The 24,851-nt window shown below is 39.4% G+C and overlaps 2 protein-coding genes across 3 annotated transcripts; both read left to right on the top strand.

Moving 5' to 3' along the window:
- Positions 1-1,322: 1,322 nt before the first annotated feature.
- LOC101466683 (unconventional myosin-Va) lies at positions 1,323-24,566 on the top strand. 2 transcript variants are annotated; one of them, XM_004567649.2, is made up of 41 exons: positions 1,323-1,339; positions 6,083-6,246; positions 6,574-6,684; positions 7,202-7,373; positions 9,874-10,018; positions 10,121-10,274; positions 10,856-10,999; positions 11,283-11,364; positions 11,482-11,589; positions 12,382-12,488; positions 12,607-12,872; positions 12,962-13,043; positions 13,189-13,329; positions 13,467-13,592; positions 14,068-14,151; positions 14,401-14,526; positions 15,312-15,409; positions 15,526-15,612; positions 15,734-15,842; positions 15,951-16,162; positions 16,254-16,410; positions 17,363-17,602; positions 17,736-17,984; positions 18,286-18,379; positions 18,473-18,615; positions 18,824-18,937; positions 19,227-19,361; positions 19,491-19,547; positions 19,736-19,963; positions 20,314-20,381; positions 20,470-20,544; positions 20,625-20,823; positions 20,984-21,077; positions 21,174-21,317; positions 21,395-21,549; positions 21,630-21,719; positions 21,818-21,968; positions 22,054-22,336; positions 23,270-23,444; positions 23,543-23,623; positions 23,714-24,566. In XM_004567649.2, exons 2-41 carry the CDS (start codon positions 6,220-6,222, stop codon positions 23,864-23,866), a joined length of 5,466 nt encoding a protein of 1,821 aa, XP_004567706.2. In that variant the 5' UTR covers positions 1,323-1,339; positions 6,083-6,219; the 3' UTR covers positions 23,867-24,566. The 2 variants fall into 2 exon arrangements, with proteins under 2 accessions (XP_004567706.2, XP_076741991.1); XM_076885876.1 differs by lacking the exons at positions 1,323-1,339; positions 6,083-6,246; positions 6,574-6,684; positions 7,202-7,373 and having other exon boundaries at positions 9,924-10,034.
- Positions 1,579-3,521, top strand: arpp19b (cAMP-regulated phosphoprotein 19b). The gene is made up of 3 exons (XM_004567650.4): positions 1,579-1,800; positions 2,262-2,384; positions 2,474-3,521. Exons 1-3 carry the CDS (start codon positions 1,756-1,758, stop codon positions 2,642-2,644), a joined length of 339 nt encoding a protein of 112 aa, XP_004567707.1. The 5' UTR covers positions 1,579-1,755; the 3' UTR covers positions 2,645-3,521.
- Positions 24,567-24,851: the final 285 nt, after the last annotated feature.

The raw sequence follows: 24,851 nt of genomic DNA, 5'->3' as shown, positions 1-24,851 counted from the left end.
TTTACCATTTACCAAATAATACATGAATGAATATTAAAGTTGCTGCCAATAATAGATTCGATTTTGGAAGACTAATAGACCATAAACCGTGTTACTTTTTTCAGCAGGTTATTTGGCATGAGCATCATAAGAGATTAGCTGCCCTTGTATATATTGTACAATGTAAACATTTAATCCTTATCTGCAGTAACTGTTATACAGCAGGAAAAAAACTATAGGCCTGTGCCAGTCTTTCAATCACAACTTGTCTGTACAGAGAAATTGTGAGGGTCAGTTATTATTATACTGTTAAAATGGTGGCTGTGCCTAATAAACATGTTGGAAGTTTCAAATAATGAGGTCAGAGTACATATAAGTCCTACTTTTGGCTCTTTATGATGCCAGGAAGAGCAGATATCCTTCACATGGTCATTTTGAGCATGTAGCTCTTCACATCTTTAAAACAAATGCAATTATTCATAGGTGGATTCAACAAGCTGCTGGAAACATTGCTCAGATTTTGGGCTGCATTGACAAAATTGGCATCACATAGTGGCTGCATATCCATTATGTGATCCACCACGCCCCAAATGTGTTTGATTGGATTGAGATGTCCTAAGTGGGGTCATTTGAACTCATTGTCATGTTCAAGAAACCAGTCTGAGATTATTTGAGCTTTGTGACATAGTTCACTATCTTGTTTAAAGTAGCCTTAAGAAGATGGGTGCACTGGGAGTACACTGTAGTAAAGGGATGGACATGGCCAGCAACAGCAGTGAAGTAGGCTGTGGTATTTAACCCTTGTATGGTGTTCGGGTCTGTGAGACCCGTGTTCAGTTTTCTTCAAAAGAAAAATTAAACAATTAATTATTTTTTCACGTGTAAATGTGTTGTGTCTTTCCACTCACTCCACTTGATTATAACTGATTTATTTATAACATTTTATATAAAAGAAAAACGAGAAGCACATTAATTCATAAATGTGATCTAACAAAGGTAAAGGGAAAAAATTAACCATGTTTGCTGTTCATATGTCTTGTAATTGGGATGAAGTAAACATCTGTTGAGTAATTTAACATAAAATTGTTTGATAGTGTTAATTTGGAAAGCCAAAACTCTAGCGGGTCCACCAGACCCATGAACACTGGCTGAGTAACAAAAATACGAACACCACACAAGGGTTAAATGATGCTCAGTTTGTACTAAGTGGCCCAAAGTGTGCAGAGAAAATATCGTTCTCAACTTTTCAAAACCACCAGCCTGAACTGTTGACACAAGGCAGGATGGCTCCATGCTTCCATGCGGACTATGGCAGATTCTGGCCCTATCATCTGAATATTGCATCAGAAGTCAAGACCAAGTACATTTTTCCAGTCATCTGTTGTCCATTTTTTGTGATCCGTTGCATAATTTCCTTTGGGGTTAATAAACTATTATGTTTCTTATTTAACAGGTGTACCTGAACAAAGTGACGGGTTAAAAAAATCCATATACAATGCAAAATCAAATTTCAACAACGCTATCATATTTTTTACGCGTGAATTAGTCTGAAGAAAAACAACTTTGTTATTAGCGCCTACAGATTCTATGATCGCTATCGTCCCGCTCATCTGCGTCTCTAGCATCGATTCACCGGCCTGTTGCTACACAGGCTGCATGACAGGCTGCTGCTGTCCTCGCCCGCTGCTTTGACAGTGCTACCTTTTATCTTCCCGAAGAGGAGCTTATTCGGCCATAACTACAGTTTTGCGAACAGAGCGGGAATACAGCACAACCATGTCCGAGGAAGTTGAAGAAACGAGAATTTCGGAGGAACAGCAGGTAAACTGTAACCACTAAATGGAAAATTACATCAAATTAACACCAGTTAGCCAGTGCTGCTTGGTTAGCTGGCGGCTAGCACCAAGCTAGTTAGCCAGCTGCTAACCTTGACTGAGAGCCTTAGCGATGCTGTCGCTGAATTGGCTAATATTCTGTTAGCGTTTGTTGGTAGAGTAAAATTGTGCTATTTTGGGTCTGGCAAACAGGTTTCTTCACTGTACATGCAAAATTGTACAGTAGCTCATCATGCTAACAGTAACTTTAATGCTAGTGCAAACAGCAGTTTACCTCATGGCGGCGCCGGTATCTAATCAAACAAAGTAATCTGTGACCATAGTATGTGCTGCTGTCAGTATACAACATATTGAAGTTTCGTTATTGTCACGTTGATGCATACGGCTGGAAAACCGAATTGCAAGTCGAAAGTTTTACTATCCTTACACATTGCACTCTGTCAACAGGAAATGGAGGACAAGGTAATCAGCCCAGAAAAATCAGAGGAGGCCAAACTGAAGGCCAGATATCCCAACCTTGGAGGCAAGCCAGGGGGATCTGAATTTCTCAGGAAAAGACTCCAGAAGGGGGTGAGTTTTCTCACCTAACTTTGGCTAGCTACTACAATTAAAAGATGTCAGCCTTATAGAGATCTCACTCTGTTTATTCTTGTTTACAGCAAAAGTATTTTGATTCTGGGGACTACAACATGGCCAAGGCAAAAATGAAGAATAAACAGTTGCCATCCGCCCCAACGGAGAAGACTGAGATCACAGGGGGACACATCCCAACACCTCAGGACCTACCTCAAAGAAAAACTTCCATCGTGGCCAGTAAACTGGCTGGTTGATGGTTTTATGTTTACTGTTTTGCTACTATTCCCATGTCCATTTAATATCTACTTCGCACACTGTTTACATTTTGTTTATTTTTCTCATTTTGTTTGTATTCTGTAAGAACAAGTCATGTAACAAGCCAAATACTTGAAGAATTGGCAACTGTGAGGCACTGGGGCATCAGTGAGACAAATTCAGCTAAGGGAAAGTGTTTCTCAGGCTCTTAAAGACTCAATACATTGATATTTCCTGAACAGTCATCGCACTTATATATTTAAATGTTATGGCTATCTTATGTTGACAAATTATTTCGCTTTTAAGAATATATGCCTCCAAAGTAAATGCTTGAAAGCTTGTGAAAAGGTTCCGTTTTCCTCTTTGTTCCTGCTCATTAGGCTAGAAACAGAACTATGAACAGAAAATTGATTTTACAGCAATTTGAGGGATCCCATGCTCTTATGGAGGCATTTCAATGGTGAAAAGTCAATAATCCTCAATTTGTGTTTTTTCTTTCTACTCTGTTTACGTCCCTCGCTTTCTCTGTCATGCTACTTGATTCCATGCTTTTGAAGTGCTCAAGACTAGCTTTGTATCCAGTTGTGTTTAAGTCTAATTAGTAACATTGGTTTGCATTGACTTGCTGCTGGTCTCAATCTCATCCTGACCTCTAAAATGGCCTTAAAATGAATGAATGGTTTCTCTTGAGCAATATTTGCTCCCTCTGTTAGAATATTAGTTGTGAATCTTGCCTGAAATGTCCTTCACTGTCTGATTGGGATTTATGATTTTATGGAAACAAACTCCCCTGTCATGTCTGGAGTGTGCATGTGCATTTACTGTGCAGTCGCACTGTGCCATTTGTTTTGTAAATAAAAATAGTTTTGCATAATAGCTTAGACTTTTTCAGTGGAATTTGTCCTTGCATGATTTTTTTTTTTATGCTTCAATTTTACTAAGAAGCAAAACTACAGAAGAACTGCTTGAAATGTTTCTATTGCATTGATATATTTATAAAAAAAGATTTTACTTTTTATATTGTGTTTTTATATTGAATATTTTTTAGTTAGTATACAGATACATTCTGAGGTGTGCAAGTAAATTACCCGATGCCACTGAGCTGGAACCTGTTTATATTACAATGCCCAAAACCATTGGATGAGAGCATGAATAGAGTGGTGAAATGTACCTGTACTCTCAAGTATTTCAATGGTATGCCCATTTCTACATTTGCTCCATAATATTTTGTATGCAAATAATATGCATGTTAATGAATCAATACCGATGATCCAATGATGTACACTCACTTGCCACTTTGCTAAGAAGACCAGTTCAACTGCCAATAAGCCAGTTTGTTTGAGATTCAGCAGAACCACAGAAACTCAGTCCAATTAGGCATGTGGACATGATCAAGACAACCTGCTGAAGTTCAAACCAACTGTCAGAATGGGGGGAAAGGTGAATGTGGCATGGTTGTTTGAGGCAGACAGGCTGGTCTCTATCTTTATTTCAGAAACTGCTAATCTATTGGGATTTTTCTGTGAGCATGTAGGATTCTGTGTAGTGGGTACTTTAACTTTTTGCACTAACACTTAAACAGGACTTTGACTTCAGGTAAAGACTATAATCAAATGGAACCGGCCCATGAAGCATCTCAATCTGGCTATCCTTAAAGTGAAACAACCTCAGCCTCTCAACAACCTACAGACAAACGGAGGCATGGTGGCAATAGTTTGACTTAAATGACTAACAAAAGTCCATATTGCTATTTCATTCAATTTCAGCCAGGTGCTCCACTCATGTTCAGACAAACCTATGATGAAAGAATATTCATTCTAATAATAATATTTCTACTGCATTGACGCAATCTTATGTCATTGTTGGGTTTTGAAAAACTCACTCAAATGTAGGGCTGCTCAATTAATCGAATTTTAATCACGATTACGATCTGGGCTTTCAACGATCATTAAAAATGACTGAGCCGATTATTAGCCCCTCCCTCATTTATCCGCGACACCTTAAAGGCCGGTCCGTGAAAATATTGTCGGGCATAAACTGGTCCGTGGCGCAAAAAAGGGTGGAGACCGCTGATTAAGAGGACCCGAGGGAAGCTCGGAAAGCTAAGCAGAAGTTATTTGGAGAGTGACTGCCGTTGGTTGAAAAGAGTTAAAAAAAAAAAAAAAAAAAAACTTCAGTGGTGTTGCACACTATTTTATATTATTTTTTTTAAAGTCATTGTTAACCCTTTAAAGCCGGTCAGAGCAGCACGCTCCGTTTTGCGTAACTATTTTTAAATCCCTGTAGAATCCGAACCGTGTAAGCTAGCGCAATAATTTGTTTTGCATATGAAACCGGAGGAGTTGTACTTACATCTGATGCCATCAGCTTGTCCTAGGTCACGGTTTCGTTCCACATATAGCTTTGCAAAAATTGCATAAAAAGCGCTTGCAGCAACAAAAACATAATATTCCAGAAACACGCTTTGCCGTTCCTATCAGCTGTTCATAACACTTCCCACAGTAAAATGATGCACATGCTGTTTTCTTTGCAAATTTGCATCATAGGATTGTTTTTTGTTTTTCCTGCAGTATATAAAAATTGCTGTATCTCCAAAATAAAACTATGAAGACACTCAAAATAAATTTCCTGTGGTGGGAAACTATTTTTTTGCAACTTTATTGTATTTAAAGTTTTGAGGGATAAACCTCTTAAATTTCTCCAAGTAGAAACATATGTAAACAAAACAAAAGCGATTTTCAATTTTTTTTGTAGTTTATTGCACTTTTTTGCAATTTATGTAATTACTATGGACTTAATGCATACATATTATTAAAATATGGGCTATAACAGTTGTATTGATGTATAGCAACTTGAAATGCTCCCACAAATGGCACTACAGCATGTAAAAAAAATAATATAAGCTCTGGTGGACTTGGTTCTATGGTAGGTCTTAAAGGGTTAAATAAATATCGTCAAATAATCGTGATCTCAATTTCAGTGAAAATAATCGTGATTATCATTTTTGCCATAATCGAGCAGCCCTACTCAAATGTGTTTTGACTAACAACATTTCCTATATTTTAACGTAATTTAATAATGTGATGTTCTCTTCATATCTAAGAAGCAGACTGATATGAAGTAAGTGAAAGGTCACATTATGCACAGCACATCTTACTCGGGCACAGAAAAAAACCGTCTAAATACATTTTCCACTGCCCTGCAAAAACAGTTCGTTAATACAAGAAGATGTGATCTTCTGGGCAGTGCCCCGTGATGCTCCCTGTGGACAAGTAATGATTTCGAAACAGTAATATTTTCCACTATAATTAGTAGTTCCGCGGTTACAGTGTGGCGTTGTCCTCGCGGGCTGAGGCTGGCCGCTGGGAGGCACGCAAGACGCACGAGAGCAAACCGTGCCTGAGCACGCGCATGTGTTGAATCCCACTCTCCGCTAGGCGCTCGGAGTCCCAGAGAGCGGAGGAGGAGAGGAGAAAAGTTAATGGCATTCTACTCTGGGAGTCAGTAAAAATGCTCGGCGCCTCTCTTCGCGGTAGGAAAACGTTTGAGCAGGCTCACTGAGGACGTTAAAGAGATGGCAGCCGCTGAACTTTACTCCAAGGTAGGTTTGAATTTGACTATCAGGTATCCAGCTTCACCCAGCTGAGTTAGTTAACTTTTAACTAACTCAGCTGGGTCAAGTATGGCGTTTTTCTCATAGGAGTGTCTGCTTAAATGAAGAGTTTACTAAATGAAGAGTTTAAGAACTCTTCATTTAGTAAAGGTCTTTAAATCAGACCTTTAGACTGTGTCAGCGCTGATGATATGAGTGAATGCTTCATAATTGCTATTCTTCAATTTTCCTGTCACTGATGTTTATGCTGTAGTTTTTTGTACGGTTTCTGTAAGTGAATGGTTGGTTGAATGGCTCTGACCCGTTTCCCCTCAGTATGCCCGTGTATGGCTCCCAGATGCAGCAGAAGTGTGGAAATCAGCAGAGCTTACCAAAGACTACACTCCTGGCGACCAGACGCTCTCTCTGCAGCTGGAGGATGGCACGGTGAGACAATTAAATACCAACTACTGTACATACGGGACACACAAGAGTTTCACATAGAGGCACTGAAATGGACATTGATCTTCTGTCTGAGAGCCATGCGCACATTTCTCTGCAGGAATGCTGGCAACAGAGCCTCATAAATTTCTATGTGCCCTGAAGGATTATTTGAGACAGCTGAGTTGTTTGATGAGCGCACAAAAATCCTTAAAAAACACTTAAAGAAGTCAACAAATTCATTTGCTGCCTTCAAAATAGGTGGAAAATAGGAAAAATTATGTGGTGAAAGAGTTATCCTCAGCTATGCTGCTGCCTGCAGCTATGATGTCGAGTTTGGGCATGCACAGCAGGTATGAAAATGAGGCCAAAGCTTTATCGTGAGTGAACATGAACAGGGGGAGCACAGTGGCTGCTTTTTAGCTTCATCATTAGGCACACCTGGTGATGCCATTCCCTAAAAGTGGAAGCAACTTACTCTCTTCTCTTCTTCGTGTTTTGCTACCTTTTTGTGTCTTTCTAGAAAGTGGAGCACAAAATAGACCCACGTACCAACAACCTGCCACCACTAAGAAACCCAGATATCCTGGTGGGGGAGAATGACCTCACAGCTCTCAGCTATCTCCATGAGCCAGCAGTGCTACACAACCTCAAAGTGCGCTTTATCGACTCCAGGTTGATTTACACATACTGTGGTAATGAGCGACATTTCCTTTGACTCGCACTATCACTGTCACTGTAGACTTTGGAGCTCTGCTCACTGTACACTCTGACATAATCTGCACTACGTTATGCTGATGTATGTGCTGCAGGTCGCTTTTAAAGGAACACAGCACCATATAATACAGGATACTTCAAATAAGTGAATTAAGTGAAAGCTAATGGATACTTGATTTTACCACCTTGTAGCTGGCGGTTGGTTCCCAGTGGACATTCCTGTGCTCCTGTTGCCTACAATAATGTGAAAAACAACGTTTATTTTGACTGTAGGCAGCCTGGGCCACACATTGGCTCTAGAATATTTTGGTATACTGAGAAGTTCATCGTGAACTCTGACTCCAAGATGACCAGATCCTGTGTGTGCAAACAAGCCCAAATCATCACCCCTCCACCACCATGGTTCAAAGTTGATTACAGGTGTTTGTGCTGCTCTGTTTGTTTTTTATATGGTGCTATGGTGGTCATACTTGTGGATGATCAGTTAACTACAGGTCATTTGATTAGCTGAACCTGCTTTTTACCCTGTTAATGCCTATACCATCAGTAAGAGCATATTTAGATTTTTACAGGACTGCATTGAGTTCTGTGAATATTTTGTTTTCTGCATGAGTTTAGGTAAGCCTCTAATATATTTACCACCCTGTCATATAGTTCCAGATCCATAGTTAGTTGGATAAAACCACATTTCTTTTGAAGTATTGCCTCTCAACACCAACAACACCTGTGGATTTTCATATAACAAATTTTCAAACAATCAAGATGGGATCGAAGTGCAATTTTTCAGCTTTAATCAAAGGGGCGTTTTTCAGAGCTAATTGTTAATTGTAAAACTAACAGTCATTTTAACAATAGAGATTGTTTTTGATTTCTGGTTGAAAATCCTGGTGCTTGTTTGTGGATCTTTCTAGATTTGGTTTTGTCTTCAGTAAATAAAAGCATCCTCTTTTTGGGTTGAGATCAGGTGTCTGACTGGAGACACTGAATTGAAGACATTGACAAGAATATGCCTTACAAAACTCTTGAGGTACTTTTGCCATATGCTTTGGGTCATTATCCATTTACAATATTAAACTCTGTCTGATCAGTTTTGGTGCATTTGGCTGAATCTGAGCAGAGAGTACAGCCCTGCACACTTCACCCTGTTACTGCTATCAGCAGTCACATCATCAGTAAACACTAGTGGCCCAGTTCCACTGGCAGCCATGCATGGCCACACCATAACATTATTTTTAGTTTTTTCCCCCAGCCTAAAGAGTTCCTCTCTTACTTGCACTGACATCTCTCTGAGCCTCATATTTAAAATTACAGTGAAAAGCTATAATATGCAAATTCAACGTTGAATTCACTTCAGATAATATGTCGTCTCAATTTGTCTTGAAACACTGATGGTACAGGCCTCACCTAGCCCTGCTTGAAAATAAAAGTTGATAAAATTTCTAAAACAGTTATTGCCATTTTATTTTTTAACTCCTTGAAATAAAGCTGGAAGCTTATGCTTCAGTCAGATCTTGATTGTTTTAAGTCCCTGGTGGTGGTATACAGAGACAAAATTACAAATATAGCTATTGTGCAACAAATTATGGATGACGAATGTCGTCCCTTTCTAGGGTCTCTGGTTGCCAGAGTCACTGTCTGTGTGTGGATGTGATGAGCAAGGTGTGGCTCTAACTGTGAAACAACATACTCATTGAAAAAAGACGTGCCAGTCAGAAGTCATTGTGAGCATATCCTGGATTATTTTCTCCCAGACTCTTTCACAAGTCTTTTTTCGTCCATAATGGTATGACGAGGCTGAAAACAAAAGGCAACAGAGCTTTTGTAACTGTGGCCCCCAGACTGTGGAACTCTCTCCCTTTGAGCTTGAGATCTGTGGACTCAGTGGTCTCTTCTAAAATCTCATCTTTTTAAACTTGCTTTTGGTTGATTTTTTTTGTTTTGTTTTTATGTTTTAGCTTCTCTGTGAAGCACTTTGTGATTTTTATCTTGAAAGGTGCTATATAAATAAAATTTTACTTACTTTACTTACCCTCTGGTGGCTGTCAGAAACAATGCAAGTTTAAGTAATACATACACATATGTGTATATACACATACTATATATATGTACAGACTTCTTTCTAGTGGAGGGCTTATCATCATTTGTCGTACCCAAGCTGTCCCCCCCCCCCCCCCAAAAAACAACTATTTTATCAGCTTTATCGGATTAAGAGACGGATGTTCATTCATGTTTGTTAATTTCTGTCATATTTATGTATTTCTAGATACAAAGAAAGTGAAATTGTTTTGGTTCCACTGTAAATGCTTTTGATATATTTTCATTTACCAAATTTGAGTAATATGTTTAACAATCTGATAACCAGTCTGCTTTTGCAGCTTGTTTGCCGTGGTAGAGTTTAAATACATGGGAAGAAGTAGTTTTAGACAATTCATGATGTTGTAATTTAGAGTGAACATTTTTCTTGTGGTTGATTTTTAGGAATTGTCCTGGTTGCCATCAATCCGTATGAGAGACTGCCCATCTATGACGCTGCCATCATTAATGCCTACAGCGGACAAAACATGGGGGATATGGATCCCCACATCTTTGCAGTTGCAGAGGAGGCATACAAACAGATGGCCAGGTGTTGACATTTCAAAGTACATATCATGTTAAACTTTAAAGCAAGTAAATTCTTTTGTATTTCCTCTTACTAATGTTCAGTCTGTATGACACTTTCATCCAGGGATGAAAGAAATCAGTCCATTATAGTAAGTGGTGAGTCTGGGGCTGGCAAAACCGTCTCTGCCAAGTATGCAATGCGTTACTTTGCAACAGTCAGCTCCTCTGGAGAGGCCAATGTGGAGGAGCGAGTTCTTGCATCCAGTCCCATCATGGAGGTAAAGGACTTAGGACAAAAATAGAAGATATTAAAAGTTACTGAACATCTGTACGTATATTGATGTTATTTATGTTATACACTAAATTTGTACATGTGTCATTGTTTTCAGTTTTGTGTCCAATTTTGTTGTTGTTTTTAAAAACGTATTTACCCTTTCATTTCATTTAATTGCAACTGTAGTGTAAATCATGATGCAACTTTCTCTGCCTGTGGTCTATATGTCTCTGCAACAATTAATTTAGAAATACCCTTTCACTGTTGGGATCAACACTCCTGTCACAGTAGAAATAACACAGCGTTGCGTGGGTTGAATCTGATCTACCCTGATGCCTACGTGGCTTTTGATTATGCCACTAAGCACTAACAGATTGTTTGAGCATGACAACTGCAGCAAGACAAATAAATTAAAAATAGATTAGGATCCAGAACAGCAGACTGGGACCTTTACAGAAAACCCTGCAACTATCACTTCTGAGTGCCAAACACATGCCTGATCATCTACATCAGAATTCCCTGTCCATGGTCAGAGCTTCATCTTATTTTAACTTGTTGAACTGAAACTTTTTATATTTTATGTAGGCCCTTGGAAATGCCAAGACAACAAGGAACGACAACAGCAGCCGCTTTGGAAAATACATTGAGATTGGGTTTGACACAAAGTATTGCATAACTGGGGCTAACATGAGAACCTACTTACTGGAAAAGTCTCGAGTTGTGTTTCAGGTAAATTTCATTTCTTTGGATTTTACTTGAATATTTAATATTTTTATATGAAGCATTTCTCCTCCAAAGTGAGCTATTTTAAAGCACTGTAATGTTTGTGTAACAGTGTTTAATGCGCAGTGTAGTAACAATGAACCATAAACAACCCACTGTTTGATTTGTCTGGGAGAACACCAGCTATTTTTAAGGCAACATTTAGTTTGAATTTCTGCCTAATTTTACTAAGTTTTCTTTGTGGTACATTTTTGTGGTAACTATGTTACATCTGTATTCACAACTTTAGGCCCACAGTGAAAGGAACTACCATATATTCTACCAGCTATGTGCCTCTTCACATTTACCAGAGTTCAAAGCCTTCAGGTTAGGTGTGCAATTCTCTAAAATATAAATTTCCTTTAGGCATTTAAAAAAAATAAAATAAAACATTTTGCAATTACAGTTGTCTGTATTAATACAGTATTTTCTTTCACTAATGAGGTAAGGTTGCGCAGATGACTTCCACTGCACTAACCAGGGTCAGAGCCCAGTCATAGATGGAGTGGATGATGCCAAAGAGATGTGCAATACCCGTAGGTCTTTCTCACTGTTAGGTGAGTGTTTGCTGTGTTTTAGTAAGGTTTACATGTGCATGTAGAGCAGATCGTTTGATGATTGTGTTATAGAGTTTTGTTTGACACATAAGCCCAAAGTGGGAAGGATGCAACATTTAATTCACATTATTTTCATTTTCAAAACTTTCAGTGACTCGTGAGATCCAACGAGTCTGGCCATTTTCTTGCTGAAAGAACAATTCCCTTTGGGGGAAAAATGTTTCTTTGTAAAGATGATAATTTAGAATAACTTCGTATTGAGTTGGAGTTACTTTTGCTTTAAGGCAGTGGCATCAAACATGTTGCCCAGGGCCTAGAACTGGCAGGCCAGTAGGTCTAATTCAGCCTCTGGATAACATGATATCTTCAATTTTGATGGAGTGATCTGAACACTGTGAAAGAATGATATTAAATTGTGCAGAAAGTATTTTTGGATGGCCACAAGTTGTTTGCTTCATACACAGTAAAATAGTTACACAAACTGTACTCTCTGTGCTTTGCAGGTCCAGTGTGAATAATGTGAAACATTACAGAAATGAACTTCATGTGGTTCCTTAAATGCAAACATTGTAGAACATGCATGCACTTCTTCACATTAAGTAAACATGTTTTCTGTCCAGCCCAGTTGAGATTAAATTGGGCTATATGCTGGCAATTAACTAAAGCCCCCCTCTTATAGAAACATGGGATCCCCTCACTATAGGGGTCAAGGGTTCATTTGTCATTCATCTGTACAGTCTTGGTTTTGGACTCAGTGACATTAAAAATCCTCATTTATTGTCTTGATTGTAGGAATTGGGGAAAGTGATCAAATGGAAATTTACCAAATTCTGTCAGCTATTCTTCATCTTAGCAATGTGGAGGTAAAAGACCAGTCAGCAGACAGATGCAGCATAAAGGTAAACATTATTTTTCACAGGACACAACATACAATTTTTAAAAAATATATAATTGTATGAATGTTGCTTTGAGGATGTGTAGGTCTTTATCAGATCAATGTTATTCATGTATTTCCAGCAGGATGATGTCCACCTGATGGTTTTCTGTGACCTGATGGGAGTGCCTTGCGAAGAAATGGCCCACTGGTTATGCCACAGGAAGCTCAAGACAACCACGGAAACCTTTGTTAAGCCTGTTCCCAAAATTAATGCGATCTATGGCCGAGATGCCCTAGCCAAACACATTTATGCCAGACTCTTCAGCTGGATTGTGGACAGTATCAACAGTGCCTTAAAATCCACAGTGAAGCAGCACTCATTCATTGGTGTGCTCGACATTTACGGGTCTGTTTTTGAACACTAGCTTTCTCTGTTTATACTCTGCAGTTCACCAGATATGTTTGTTTTTAATTTAACTTTGTATTTTTCCTCAGGTTTGAAACTTTTGACATCAACAGCTTCGAACAGTTCTGCATCAACTATGCCAATGAAAAGCTTCAACAACAGTTCAACCTGGTATGTGTCTTTTTCTCTTCAAATTGTTTTTACATATTTATTTATTTTGAACAATAATGACAGATCTTATTATCTTATAATGTTTTGTTTTTTTTGTCAAAACATACAGTACCTGTAAATCATTTTCAGCTTCCATTCTTTCCAGCATGTCTTCAAACTGGAACAAGAGGAGTACATGAAAGAGGAAATCCCTTGGACACTGATTGACTTCTATGACAATCAGCCTTGTATTAATCTCATCGAAGCCAAACTGGGCGTCCTGGACCTTCTGGATGAGGAGTGTAAGGTAAAATGCTGTTTTTGTTTATTTTCTTCCCACCAGAAGTGTGTCCAGCTGCTTTTCAGACTCTCCGCCACACTGTGCTTGGAGGTTATGAGTAATGCCGTGACTAACTGATGTGTCAGCTCTTCCTCTTTCCACAGATGCCCAAAGGATCTGACGAAACATGGGCACAGAAGCTGTACAACACCCTCCTGAAGCAGAATGCTCACTTTGAAAAACCAAGGTTGTCAAATAGAGCTTTCATCATCCACCACTTTGCTGACAAGGTGAAAAGGAATTGTATGGCTTACGCTAATGTGCCCTTGCTTCAGCTTGAAGGGTTCAGGATCTCTTTCTGTTGTGTGTTCGTGGGTTTTCTCCAGGTGTCTCAAATGAACTTTAACTGAATTGCTTGTGTGTGCAAATGTGTGTACTTGTGACTTCATTGGTTACTGACTACTCTGTGGTATAAACCCATGCTTTTTCCCAGTGTGTGCTGGGATTAGCTCCAGCTCTCCATATCCTGAACAGAACAAGCAGTGTGGAAACAGACGGATGTGTGACTCATTTACTAAGCAAAACTAAAAACAGTGAAGTTGTACCTGCCTGCAAAGTCAAAATCCATACCTTTCCCACAAATGTTTGATTCATATGATTCTGTTTATTGAAGCCATACCACTCAGTCTGCTTCAGGCTTTGGGTGAATATGATCTTTGCTCTTTTAGTGAGAGAACACAGTCTGACCTGGTCCTTTGTGCCTAGGTGGAGTATCAGTGTGTGGGCTTCCTGGAGAAAAATAAGGACACAGTCAATGAAGAACAGATTAATGTGCTGAAAAAGAGCAAGGTGAATTTATAAACTTTCTGTTGTTTATTATATTCTCACTTCTGCTAATATTCAGGGGGTGTTTTTGTTTTTTTGTGTAAAAGTATTCAGAAGGTTTAAATTTCAGCATCACTTAGCCAAGATCAAATGTCGTATGTTTGTGGGCACACACCCTTGAATTGTTCAGGCATAACTATTGAAGGAAGTACACACTTGTCCGCATTGAAAATGCTGCCATCTGCTGTTCACTGATTACTTCTGTTGTTTCAGTTTGATCTGCTGCTGAAGCTATTTGAGGATGATGAGAAGGCAGCAAATTCTTCTAACAAACTTACAAGCAGCATTGGAAGGGCTGGATCAGCTAAGAAGGATACTAAGAAGACTGTTGGACTGCAGGTGAGAAAATGACTCACAGGTAACTCTTTGACTGTTCCCCCCCCCCCCCCCCCCCCCTTTTTTTTTTCAGTCTATATTTTGGTAGAACATTAACGAGCAAACAGGAAATTAGGGTTAAAGTGAGGGAGGCATGAAGAATATGGTCTGGGGTGGAACCCAGGCTTCTCTGGCCTTCTCAGCATAAAGGTTGGATGTACAGCCAGTTGAGTGGCAACTACCCCAAGGAACTTTGACATTTCCACTCATACAACTCTCATACTATAGACGGCCATGACATTGGACAGAATTGCAGGGTTTTAGCTGGTCTTTCTTGTAACTGTGTGCTAATGAATTCTGTAAAGTTATACAGTGTCTCATTATGTAAGCATAACCATTGTAAAGATGAATTTATCACAGTGTTAGTTAAACCTGTAATAACCAGCTTGTGCAGAACAGACAGAGAAGCCGATATGCTTTGATTTAACTGTTGATTTGTACTCCATGTTCACTAAAGTCCTCATATTTAAGGTTTATTTTGCCCTTCTTTATAACTGTTAAATTATAAAGAAGCGTTGTGAATGTGATGTTTGATAGTTCTGAAGTCCCTGTTCTCAAAGCCTGGAGAGCATGCATGATTGTGGACATTGTATCAGCTGTTCAGGTTCAAGTCGGTTTAGGATCCTTGTAGAGAAACTGCATGATGGGGGAGAATTAAAACTAATGTGGAAATTTATAGTAACTGACCATGTTAATTATTGTATTTTTCTATTCTCTTAGGAAGAATTCATTCTTGTCTTTTTATTCAGTTTCGACAGTCCCTGCATTTGCTGATGGAAACACTGAATGCTACAACTCCTCACTACGTGCGCTGCATCAAACCAAATGACCATAAAGCTCCGTTCACGTGAGGCAGATTTTGTTTTTTGTTGTTGTTTTTTTTTGTTTCCCACTTTTTCTTCATACAGCTATGTTCGACAAGAACAGATTAAAGGTTGTGCGCTTATGTTATTTTAAATAAAGATTGGACCCTGTGAGGGCTGTACAACAGCTTCGAGCATGTGGCATCCTCGAAACTATCCGGATCTCAGCAGCAGGCTTCCCATCAAGGTAGCATATCAGAAAGCACTTCTGATACAGAGCAAACAGCCACGAGAAGCTGTTAAAAAAATGTTTGCAATAGATAATCCTATATAAATTATAGATATAATTTATGATCTGATTATTGCAGGTGGACCTATCAGGAATTTTTTAGCCGCTATCGGGTTCTCATGAAGCAAAAGGACTTGCTTCCTGATAGAAAACAGGCCTGCAAAAATCTCCTGGAAAAACTTATAAAGGTATGGGTGTGTTTTATAAAATCAGCTTTCACAGGCTCACTTTAATGTGATGTAATACATATTAGACTGTGTGTTTGTTTTTTTTGTTTTTTTTTTATTTTGTTTTAGGACCAGGGGAAATACCAGTTTGGCAAAAACAAGATCTTCTTCAGAGCTGGCCAGGTGGCTTTCTTGGAGAAGCTGCGCTCGGACAAATTGCGTATGGCTTGTGTCTCCATCCAGAAGACTATTCGCTGCTGGCTGGCACGCAAAAAGTACCTGAGGATGAGGGAGTCTGCCATTACTATTCAGAAACATGTACGGGGTCACCAGGCACGCTGGTAAGTGAGGATGCCAAACAAGAGCAGAAGTTTGATTTTAGAAACTTTATGGATATTTTAGATGTATTTCTGAAATGCTTTTTTCTGTCAGTTATGCCAAGTTTCTGCTGCAAACCAGAGCAGCTATTATCATTCAGCGCAATGTGCGAATGTGGTCGAAAAGGAAACTCTACCAGCAGCAGCGTTCTGCAGCTATCACTGTTCAGTGCTTCTGGAGGGCTCACATGGCTAGAAAGCAGTACCATAAGGTAACATCATGTTGATCTTTAGACGTTTACTATATCCTACCTATTTTTTTCTTCTGTATTCATTGAGAGATTTGAATGCTAATCAATAAACAAAAAAATAAACAATATAAGTTGACCATATACCGACAAACTAAATATGGGAAAAAGAGCATCTTTGCCTAATAATGTGGGATATGTTACAAATGAGACGTATTTAGCATCTGAATACATTATATTTAAAGGCAGTCTTCCCAACCCCTTCACTAAGTCAATGCAGTGAGCATAAAAATAAGCTAAAGTTTAATTCTTATGCATTATGTCTTTTTATTCTTATGTATTCTTCTGTTTTTTTCCTGGGTAAGATTTAAAATGATTATTTTAATAGCTGTTTTTGCTGGTAATCATCACTGTAGCCATCAAGTGGTATATGTTTTGAGCTTTAAGTTTCTTGTGAGAACACAGACAGTTATTAGAAGTTTCCTGATTTTAGTTGTAGCTGAACTTCCTTTTAATTGTGGTATTTTTCATTGAATTCAGTGCGGCTTGTGACCTTGTGATGATGAGCTGTTTTCCGCCTTGGGTTTTAGCCCCCGGAAACCCAAGCCTGCCCTCACTTCCATTCAGTGAAAGCCAGATTATTTTTTTTAATGCTTCTGCCTTACAGCAGTGACTTTTGAAAACCTCTCATTACGAGAAAGAAAAACACAGTGCAGACCCACATAAAGGAGGATGTCTGCTCGCTCTATTTCTATATGATTCTCAAGTTAAAATCTGTAATTAATGATGTTTGAAACTGAAATGGTCTGGGATTATTCGTGTAAGACAGAGATGCACTTCTAACAGACTTAATTTTTTTAAATATATGATAAGCACTATGTACAAGTAACTGTATTTTTTTTTTAAGTGAAAGTCTTTTACTTCACTTTTAAATACGACGTTATGAACTTGCTTTTGCCCTTCTTTGTTTTCACAGTTGATGTATGAGAAAAAGGCAATAGTCATTCAGAAGTGGGTGAAAGGCTGGCTGGCCAGACAGCATTACAAGCGCATCCTGGCAGCCATTATCCTGCTGCAGAGTTGTGTGCGTCGCATGAGGGCAAAGAGGGAACTAAAGAAGCTGAAAGTAGAAGCACGCTCTGTGGAGCACTTCAAGAAGCTCAATATTGGCATGGAGAACAAGATTTTGCAGTTGCAGCACAAGATAAATGAGCAGGTGGGTATTGTGTGAGTATGGAGGTCTAGATTTGTACGAGGTACGTATTTGATTACTCTGTCACAAGAAAAAAAGTTCGTTGGGAGTTGTCATATCACATGAACAGCATGTGTTTGTACCCCCCCTCCCGCAGCAAAAGGAAAACAGAGAACTCAGTGAGAAGCTGAGTGTTACGGAGAAAGCTCAGACTATGGAGATAGAGAGACAGAGCAGTGAGATAGAAAACCTGCGTAGATCAGAGCAAGAGACCAGAGCTAAAGCAGAGAGGCTACCCTCACTGCTGGAGCAGCTCTCCTTCCTCCAGCACGAACTGGAAAACACCCGCAGAGAGAAGGAAGACCTAGAAGAGCAGACAAAGGTCTACAAGGAGCAGACAGAGCAGGTAAGCCGTTATTCCAGTCTTCGAGATTTGCCTCAAACCTTGACCTGACTTCCTTTCATACCTGTTAATTATAAGAAAAGGTGACATCGTAGATTAATGACACAATGTCACATGCAATTGAGATAATATTGTATTCCATAACACCTCAGACTATAGAGAATAACAAGTTGCCTTACTGTAAATGTTGAATAAAGAGTGTTATATGACATATATTTGGTGGCAAGAGGACCTTAAAAATGTGTCATTTTCCAAAGAATGAACAGAAATAATATCTGATGATTATGTCCACTCTCACAATCAGGTGGTAGATGAACTTAACACGAAGAACAACTTGTTGAAAAATGACGTAGATGAACTGAACAAGCAAATCGTTGAACAAGTGCAACAGCTGACAGGTACTAAACGGTTACCGTCAGGCCTTTACTAGTCATCAATAATTCCTGACATTTAGAAAAAAAATATGCATAAAGAAAACTGTTTTGACCCAGAGATTCAAACCAACGCTGAGAACACCAAACAGCTGGAGGAGGACTTGACTGAGGAACGTTCTCGATACCAAAGTCTGCTGAGCGAATACCTGCATCTGGAGGAGCGGCACAGAGACCTGAAGGAACAGATGGATCTCAACACTGTGAGGAACTATACTTAGTATTCAAACACACATTAGGAATTTCAAGCATAACTTACAAACCATGACCAGTTTTTACATGGTCACAATGACTTACAGAGCATACCAAAACCAGCTATAAGTACTAGACAAAGACTAAGTGCTGCAAACATAGGAATGCTTGTCATGTTTATTCCCTGTATGACATGTTGTCTTTTTCATTTTCACCTAGACTTCAAGCAAATCTAGTCTGAAGAGGACAGACTCCAACTACAGCAGTAACTCATCAGAGTTTAGTCAGAGCTTAGGCTCTACTGAGGGTGAAGACAGCTCTGTACAAACAGAGGTATGAAATACTCGCCTGTCTGTCAGCTTTGAGGTGGCTGTGAAGCATTTTGTGGGATGTACTACGAGGAATTTTACAGGTAACACGTTTTTATGAGGCACTTCAGAAGACGGTTCTGGGTAGAGTTCGCATGTTATCTATGTGGGTTTCCTCTAGGCACTGGATGCTCCTTCCTCAGATCATCTGTGGGAAGATTTCTTTCTGGCATTGTCTGTGTTATAATCCTATTAGTGCAGCATTCTTAGTTAGATTCTAAAGAGATCAACCAGGGCTTGCTGTGTTTTGTTAGGATGAGACCCAGACTGCAGTGGACCTGCCAGTCCTCTTGAAGCTTCAGAGGAGAGTGAAAGAGCTGGAGCAGGAGAAACAGTCACTATGGCAGCAGCTGGATAAACGAGAGGAAGACCAGCAAGAAAAAGCAAAAGTATGAATGCAATTTTTCTCTCTCCAAAAATGTAAAATTGCAAAATATACATAGCTGCTTTTTTTTTCTTAAAGGGTTTTGGTGATTTTATTTATTATTATTATTTATTGATATTTTTCTAAATAAAAGGTGGTCGAGGAACAGAGAACAAGTGGAAGAGCAGAACTGGACTTGGAAACATTGAAGGTGTGATGCTCTGTGGTTCAGTTTCAGCATACCAGAAATAAAGTGCCCACAAATAGTTTTAACATATTACCACAGTCTATAATAACCTTTCTTTGTACTGAAATACTGAAAGATGATTATAAACAAAATATATTTATTGATTCTTTTTGTTTTTTTTGTCTTTCTTGTTTCTAAATGTCTCGATGCAGCGACAAGAACTGGAGTCTGAGAACAAGAAATTGAAGCAGGATCTAAATGAGCTGCGAAAGTCTCTGACTAATGAGAACAGTGATTTAGTGCCCCCTGCCCCTGGTTCTCTGCCCTACAAAGTCCTGCTGGAGCAACTCAATTCTTCCACAGAGGAGCTGGAGATGAGGAAAGAGGAGGTGCTGCTCCTGCGGTCGCATTTGGTGCGCCAAGAGGCTCTTAAACACAAGGTGAAAAATTGAATGATACTGTTGTTATTCCCATTAAAAGAAATGGAAATACATTCATTTAAAAACACTGTATTTTCATTAAAATGTGTAATGTGGGGATAGGTTAATTGGATAATCCAAATTGTCACTAGGTGTGAATGTGAGTGTGAATGGTTGTCTGTCCCTGTGTGTTGGCCCTGCGACAGACTGGCGAACTGTCCAGGGTGTACCCTGCCTCTCGCCCTATGACAGCTGGGATAGGCTCCAGCGCCCCCCGCGACCCTGAAAAGGATAAGCGGAAGCGAATGGATGGATGGATGGATGTATAATGAACAGTAATTAGAGGGATATAATATTGATCTGACCTGCAGGACTCTGCACTGGGAGAAGGTGTGAAATTGGATCTCAGTGAAATCCCCTCATATCAAGATGTTCACAAGTAAGACCTCCTGGTTTCTGCTGAAATATTAATGTTCCTGAAAAATTTGAATGCAATGAATTCATGTTGTGATGCTCCAATTGCTCAGATCCACTGACATCCACACACTGAATGAAGATGGAGAGCTGTGGCTGGCTTATGAAGGCTTGAAAGAGACAAATAGGTAATGAAGTAATAATAGTCAGGACTTATTAAAGCAAGTTCATGTTCAAGGCCATTGAAAGCTGTCCCTCCATCCTGCAGGCTTCTGGAGTACCAGATGCACGAGCAGGAACGGGTTCACAATGAGAGGTACATGAAGCTGGTAGAGGAGATGAACAAGCTGAAGGATGAAAAGGAGCAGCAGCAGCAGATGTTGGCTCAGAGCCTCCTTTTGCCTGAAGATGCCCGAATTGAAGCAAGCTTGAAGCTTGAGATTACACGGCTGACCAGAGAGAACCTGGTGGGTTTATCCAACATCTATCACTCTGCCTTAAAGTAAAGTGGTAGTAATAATAATATTAGTAATACTTTTAGTTTCACAGTTTCAGTAACAAACACCTCTCTGCCATGTATTAGCCTTAAAATAATAATGTAATCATTTAATTTTTATGTAATTTTAGGAACTTCTGGAACAGCAAGAGAAACAAGACAAAACCATTAGAAAGCTGAAAAAACAACTTAAGCTTTACATGAAAAAGGTTGAAGATTTTGAAGGTAACCACAAAGAACTGAGTTTGTACATAGTTACACTTATTTTTAAGAGCATGTTAGCAATAATCCTGTCATTGCTCATGTTATTGCTGTGTTTAGTGAGCACTGAGCAAGAGACCAGACGCTCAGTGGTGAGTCCTCCTGGCAGAGCAGTGAACATCACCCGCAAGGAGAAGGAGTACCAGGGCATGTTGGAGTACAAGCAGGGTGACGAGAGCCGGTTGCTTAAGAATCTGGTCATAGGTGGGACAAACATATGTTCAAGGAAATAATAAAATGTGGTTGATGTTTTTTGTAATGAAATGGTTCAATCTGCTAAGATCTGAAGCCTCGCGGCGTTGCTGTCAGCTTCACTCCAGGCCTTCCTGCCTACATCATCTTCATGTGCGTACGATATGCAGACATTGTGAATGACGATCAGAGAGTTAGCACTCTGCTAAATTCAACCATCAGCAGCATCAAAGGGGTCATCAAGGTGCAGCATATAACTTAAACCTGCATTATTAAAGTAAGTGACGCTTTTAGTTTGATTTAATTTTTATAATCTTTCTGCAGAGGAGAGGAAATGACTTTGAAGTGGTGTCTTTCTGGCTGGCTAACACCTGCCGGTTAATGCACTGTCTGAAGCAGTACAGTGGTGATGAGGTAAGCTTGAAAGTTTGCCAGTATACCAGTGTTATTTATGTAGCTGTACATAGAACTTAATTAATCCTACATATCTGTACGACTTTTGTGGACTTCAGGTGTTTATGGTGCACAACACGGCTAAGCAGAATGAGCACTGCTTGACCAATTTTGAACTATCAGAGTACCAGCAGGTCTTTGGCGATCTGGCCATTCAGATTTACCGTCAACTCATCAAATGTATGGAGGACATCCTGCAGCACCTCATAGGTGAGGAGACGTAATCTAATGATACTTAACAAGTAACAACATATGTTATTAAGTCTGTCATCTACAATTTGTGTCTTATGTGTAGTTTCGAGCATGCTAGAGAACGAGACAATCCAGGGTGTTTTAGGGTCCAAACCAACAGGCCTGAGGAAGAGGAGCACCAGTTTCTCAGAAGAGGGGGCTGTTACAATGGAGGTCCTCCTGCAGCGTCTTGGCCTCTTCCACACCACCATGAGTCAGCATGGGATGGACTCAGACCTCATTAAACAGGTGGTCAAGCAGCAGTTTTACATCATCTGTGCGGTCACACTCAACCACCTGCTGCTGCGGAAGGACATGTGCTCCTGGGGTAAAGGCCTGCAGATCAGGTACAGCCAAACACACACTGGGCATGAAAAACAAAAAGAGATGGTAAAGAGAGCGAAGATAAAAAATAAAAAATAAAAATGATAGTCTATTATTTATATCAGGCAAGATTTCTGCTTTATCATCAATCAGCATTCAAAAGTCAAGACATAAAATAAACGGCTGCTTGTCGTATTTGAATTACAGGTATGAATTTCAAACACAAGACCTCAGTCCCATCTTACTGAGTTATGTTACATTAGCCTTATATGTTTAGACCTTGATTTTAATCTGAAGTTTCCCCCTTTTGACACAGACTGATCACGTACTGCATATAATTTACCTGGCTGTCCAGGTAAAGAAGATGCTATTATTTTATAGCTGCATCATTACATGAAATATAAATATTCCAGATATAATACAAAGGAGGTTTTTAAACACATTTCACCACTTCTTAAGCAAACACATTTGGAAAAAAGTTCATATGGTTTAACAAGTTCAAATGCACAATGGTAACTCAGGAGAGATGGTTAAGATGGGGTCTGAGGGGAGCCAGGTTCACCCAAACTAATGTCAAGGTCACTGATGGCACACTGAATGAGATCTAGCTGGGAGAACGACGGGAGAGAAATCTAGGGGCTTTATTTCAAAGAGCAAAATGTAAGGTAATACCATTTGAGACAACTTTTTGATTTGAGTTGGGCATTCACCAGAGAGAAAACATGAAGAGGGCATCAACTGATCCTAACATAAGACTATATTAATTGACCTTTACCCTTGAATATGAGGTTAACAAATAGCACTGCCAAAACCATAAAGGTGGCAGAGTTTTCAGGTAATATAATACATATCTGTTTTTTTATATTTGTTTTAATTTCTGTGGTTGGATAGAAGAATGATGGAAGAACTTACCTGGGCAGTATGGAGCTTAATCTGTATTGTTTCTCTGGGTTCAGGTACAATGTATGGCAGCTGGAGGAGTGGCTGGCTGAGAGAGAGCTGACAGACTGTGGTGCAAAAGAAACTCTGGAGCCTCTCATACAGGCTGCACAGCTTCTACAGATCAAGAAAAAGACTGAAGCAGATGCCCAAGCCATCTGCAACATGTGCACTGGCCTCACCACAGCACAGGTTGACCATCAGTTAAGACTCAGCTTTGTTAATCTGTAGACAGTTTATCCTGCTTGTGCTCTGATTGCCTTTTGTTTTTTGTTGTTTATTGTTGACAGATTGTCAAAGTATTGACCTTGTACACACCGGTGATTGAGTTTGAAGAGAGAGTGTCACCTTCATTCATCACAACGATTAAAGTGAGTAAAGCCTCTTTTACTATTATGTTAATGTTTAATATGTTTGTAACTTTTCTTTATCTGGCTTTGTTTGTTTGCTTTGCATTTTAGAACCTTTTGAAAGACAGAGCTGAGTCATCCACTTTGATGATGGATGCCAAGAAAATCTTCACCGTCACCCTCCCGTTCACACCTTCCTCTGTTGCTCTGGACACCGTCCAGATCCCGAGTAGCCTCAATCTGGGCTTCCTTACTCGCATCTAGACCTGTAACTTCTGATACTTGCATATAAAAATATCTTCACAGTTGGCTTTTATTGGACTCCAGAAACCAAGGAGAGGCCGTGTACATGTTATCTGTTTGCTTTTAGTATGAAGCATAAATGCTCTTGGAACAGTGAATATAAAATATAGGTCTCTTAATGGTTGCAAATCTTGTGTTGCTGACTGTATTGTAAACACACTGGTTCATTCTTGCGTTCATGGGTCGGAAGTTTCACAAATTCACTTGCTTATATGGTATTTATGATTACATGAATTCATAAAAGTGGAGTTCATATTTTTTAATTTAGTAAGAAATTTGGGAGCACTCCAGTATTTCTTTATATTTTTATAACTGCTGATGTAATGTTATTCTATTTATGCACATCATGGCAAGGGGAAGGAAGAGAGACTTCAAGTACATATATGTATATGTATTTAACTGATGTTGTCGGTCACATTAAAGGCTGGCTGATCAGTAACATGATGATGTTAAAATGCTGCACAGTGTTTAACTACCTTGTGAGGTATGTCAAGCTTGGTGTTCTGTTGAATTTTCAGAACAATCAAGAGTATTTTAGTTATGGTCAATATTTCTCTTGACACTGTAATGCATCCACTTCTCTTTGTAATAAGGTATACAGCTGTGTCTAACTGTAGACATCCTCCATTAAAGGAACTGGGAGTAAAATTTAATTAAATGTGCTGGCCCAACATTGCCTTTGTAGCTGCACATTGCTGTGCAGCTAAATAGCATGCTATCTCCTGTTCACAAGTGCTGTGAATTTGCAAAAGTTTAACAGATGAAATGACCTAAAAATTTATGAATGATTAACCTGCTGCCCACTGGGGATGTGTTAATGTGCTTCCTTGCCTTTCTGGTTCAGTCTTTTGTGAGTCTTGGGTCGGATTGACTTAAATGTGATGAGTTGGTTTTTAAAGAAGTTAAGTGTTTGTGTGCTTACATCTGCTCATATATGGTGAGGTGG

This window comes from Maylandia zebra, linkage group LG7 (assembly GCF_041146795.1).
Source record: "Maylandia zebra isolate NMK-2024a linkage group LG7, Mzebra_GT3a, whole genome shotgun sequence".
Classification (NCBI taxonomy): Eukaryota; Metazoa; Chordata; class Actinopteri; order Cichliformes; family Cichlidae; genus Maylandia; species Maylandia zebra.
Note: the sequence above shows the minus strand (reverse complement) of the source record. Positions and strands in the feature narration are given on the sequence as shown.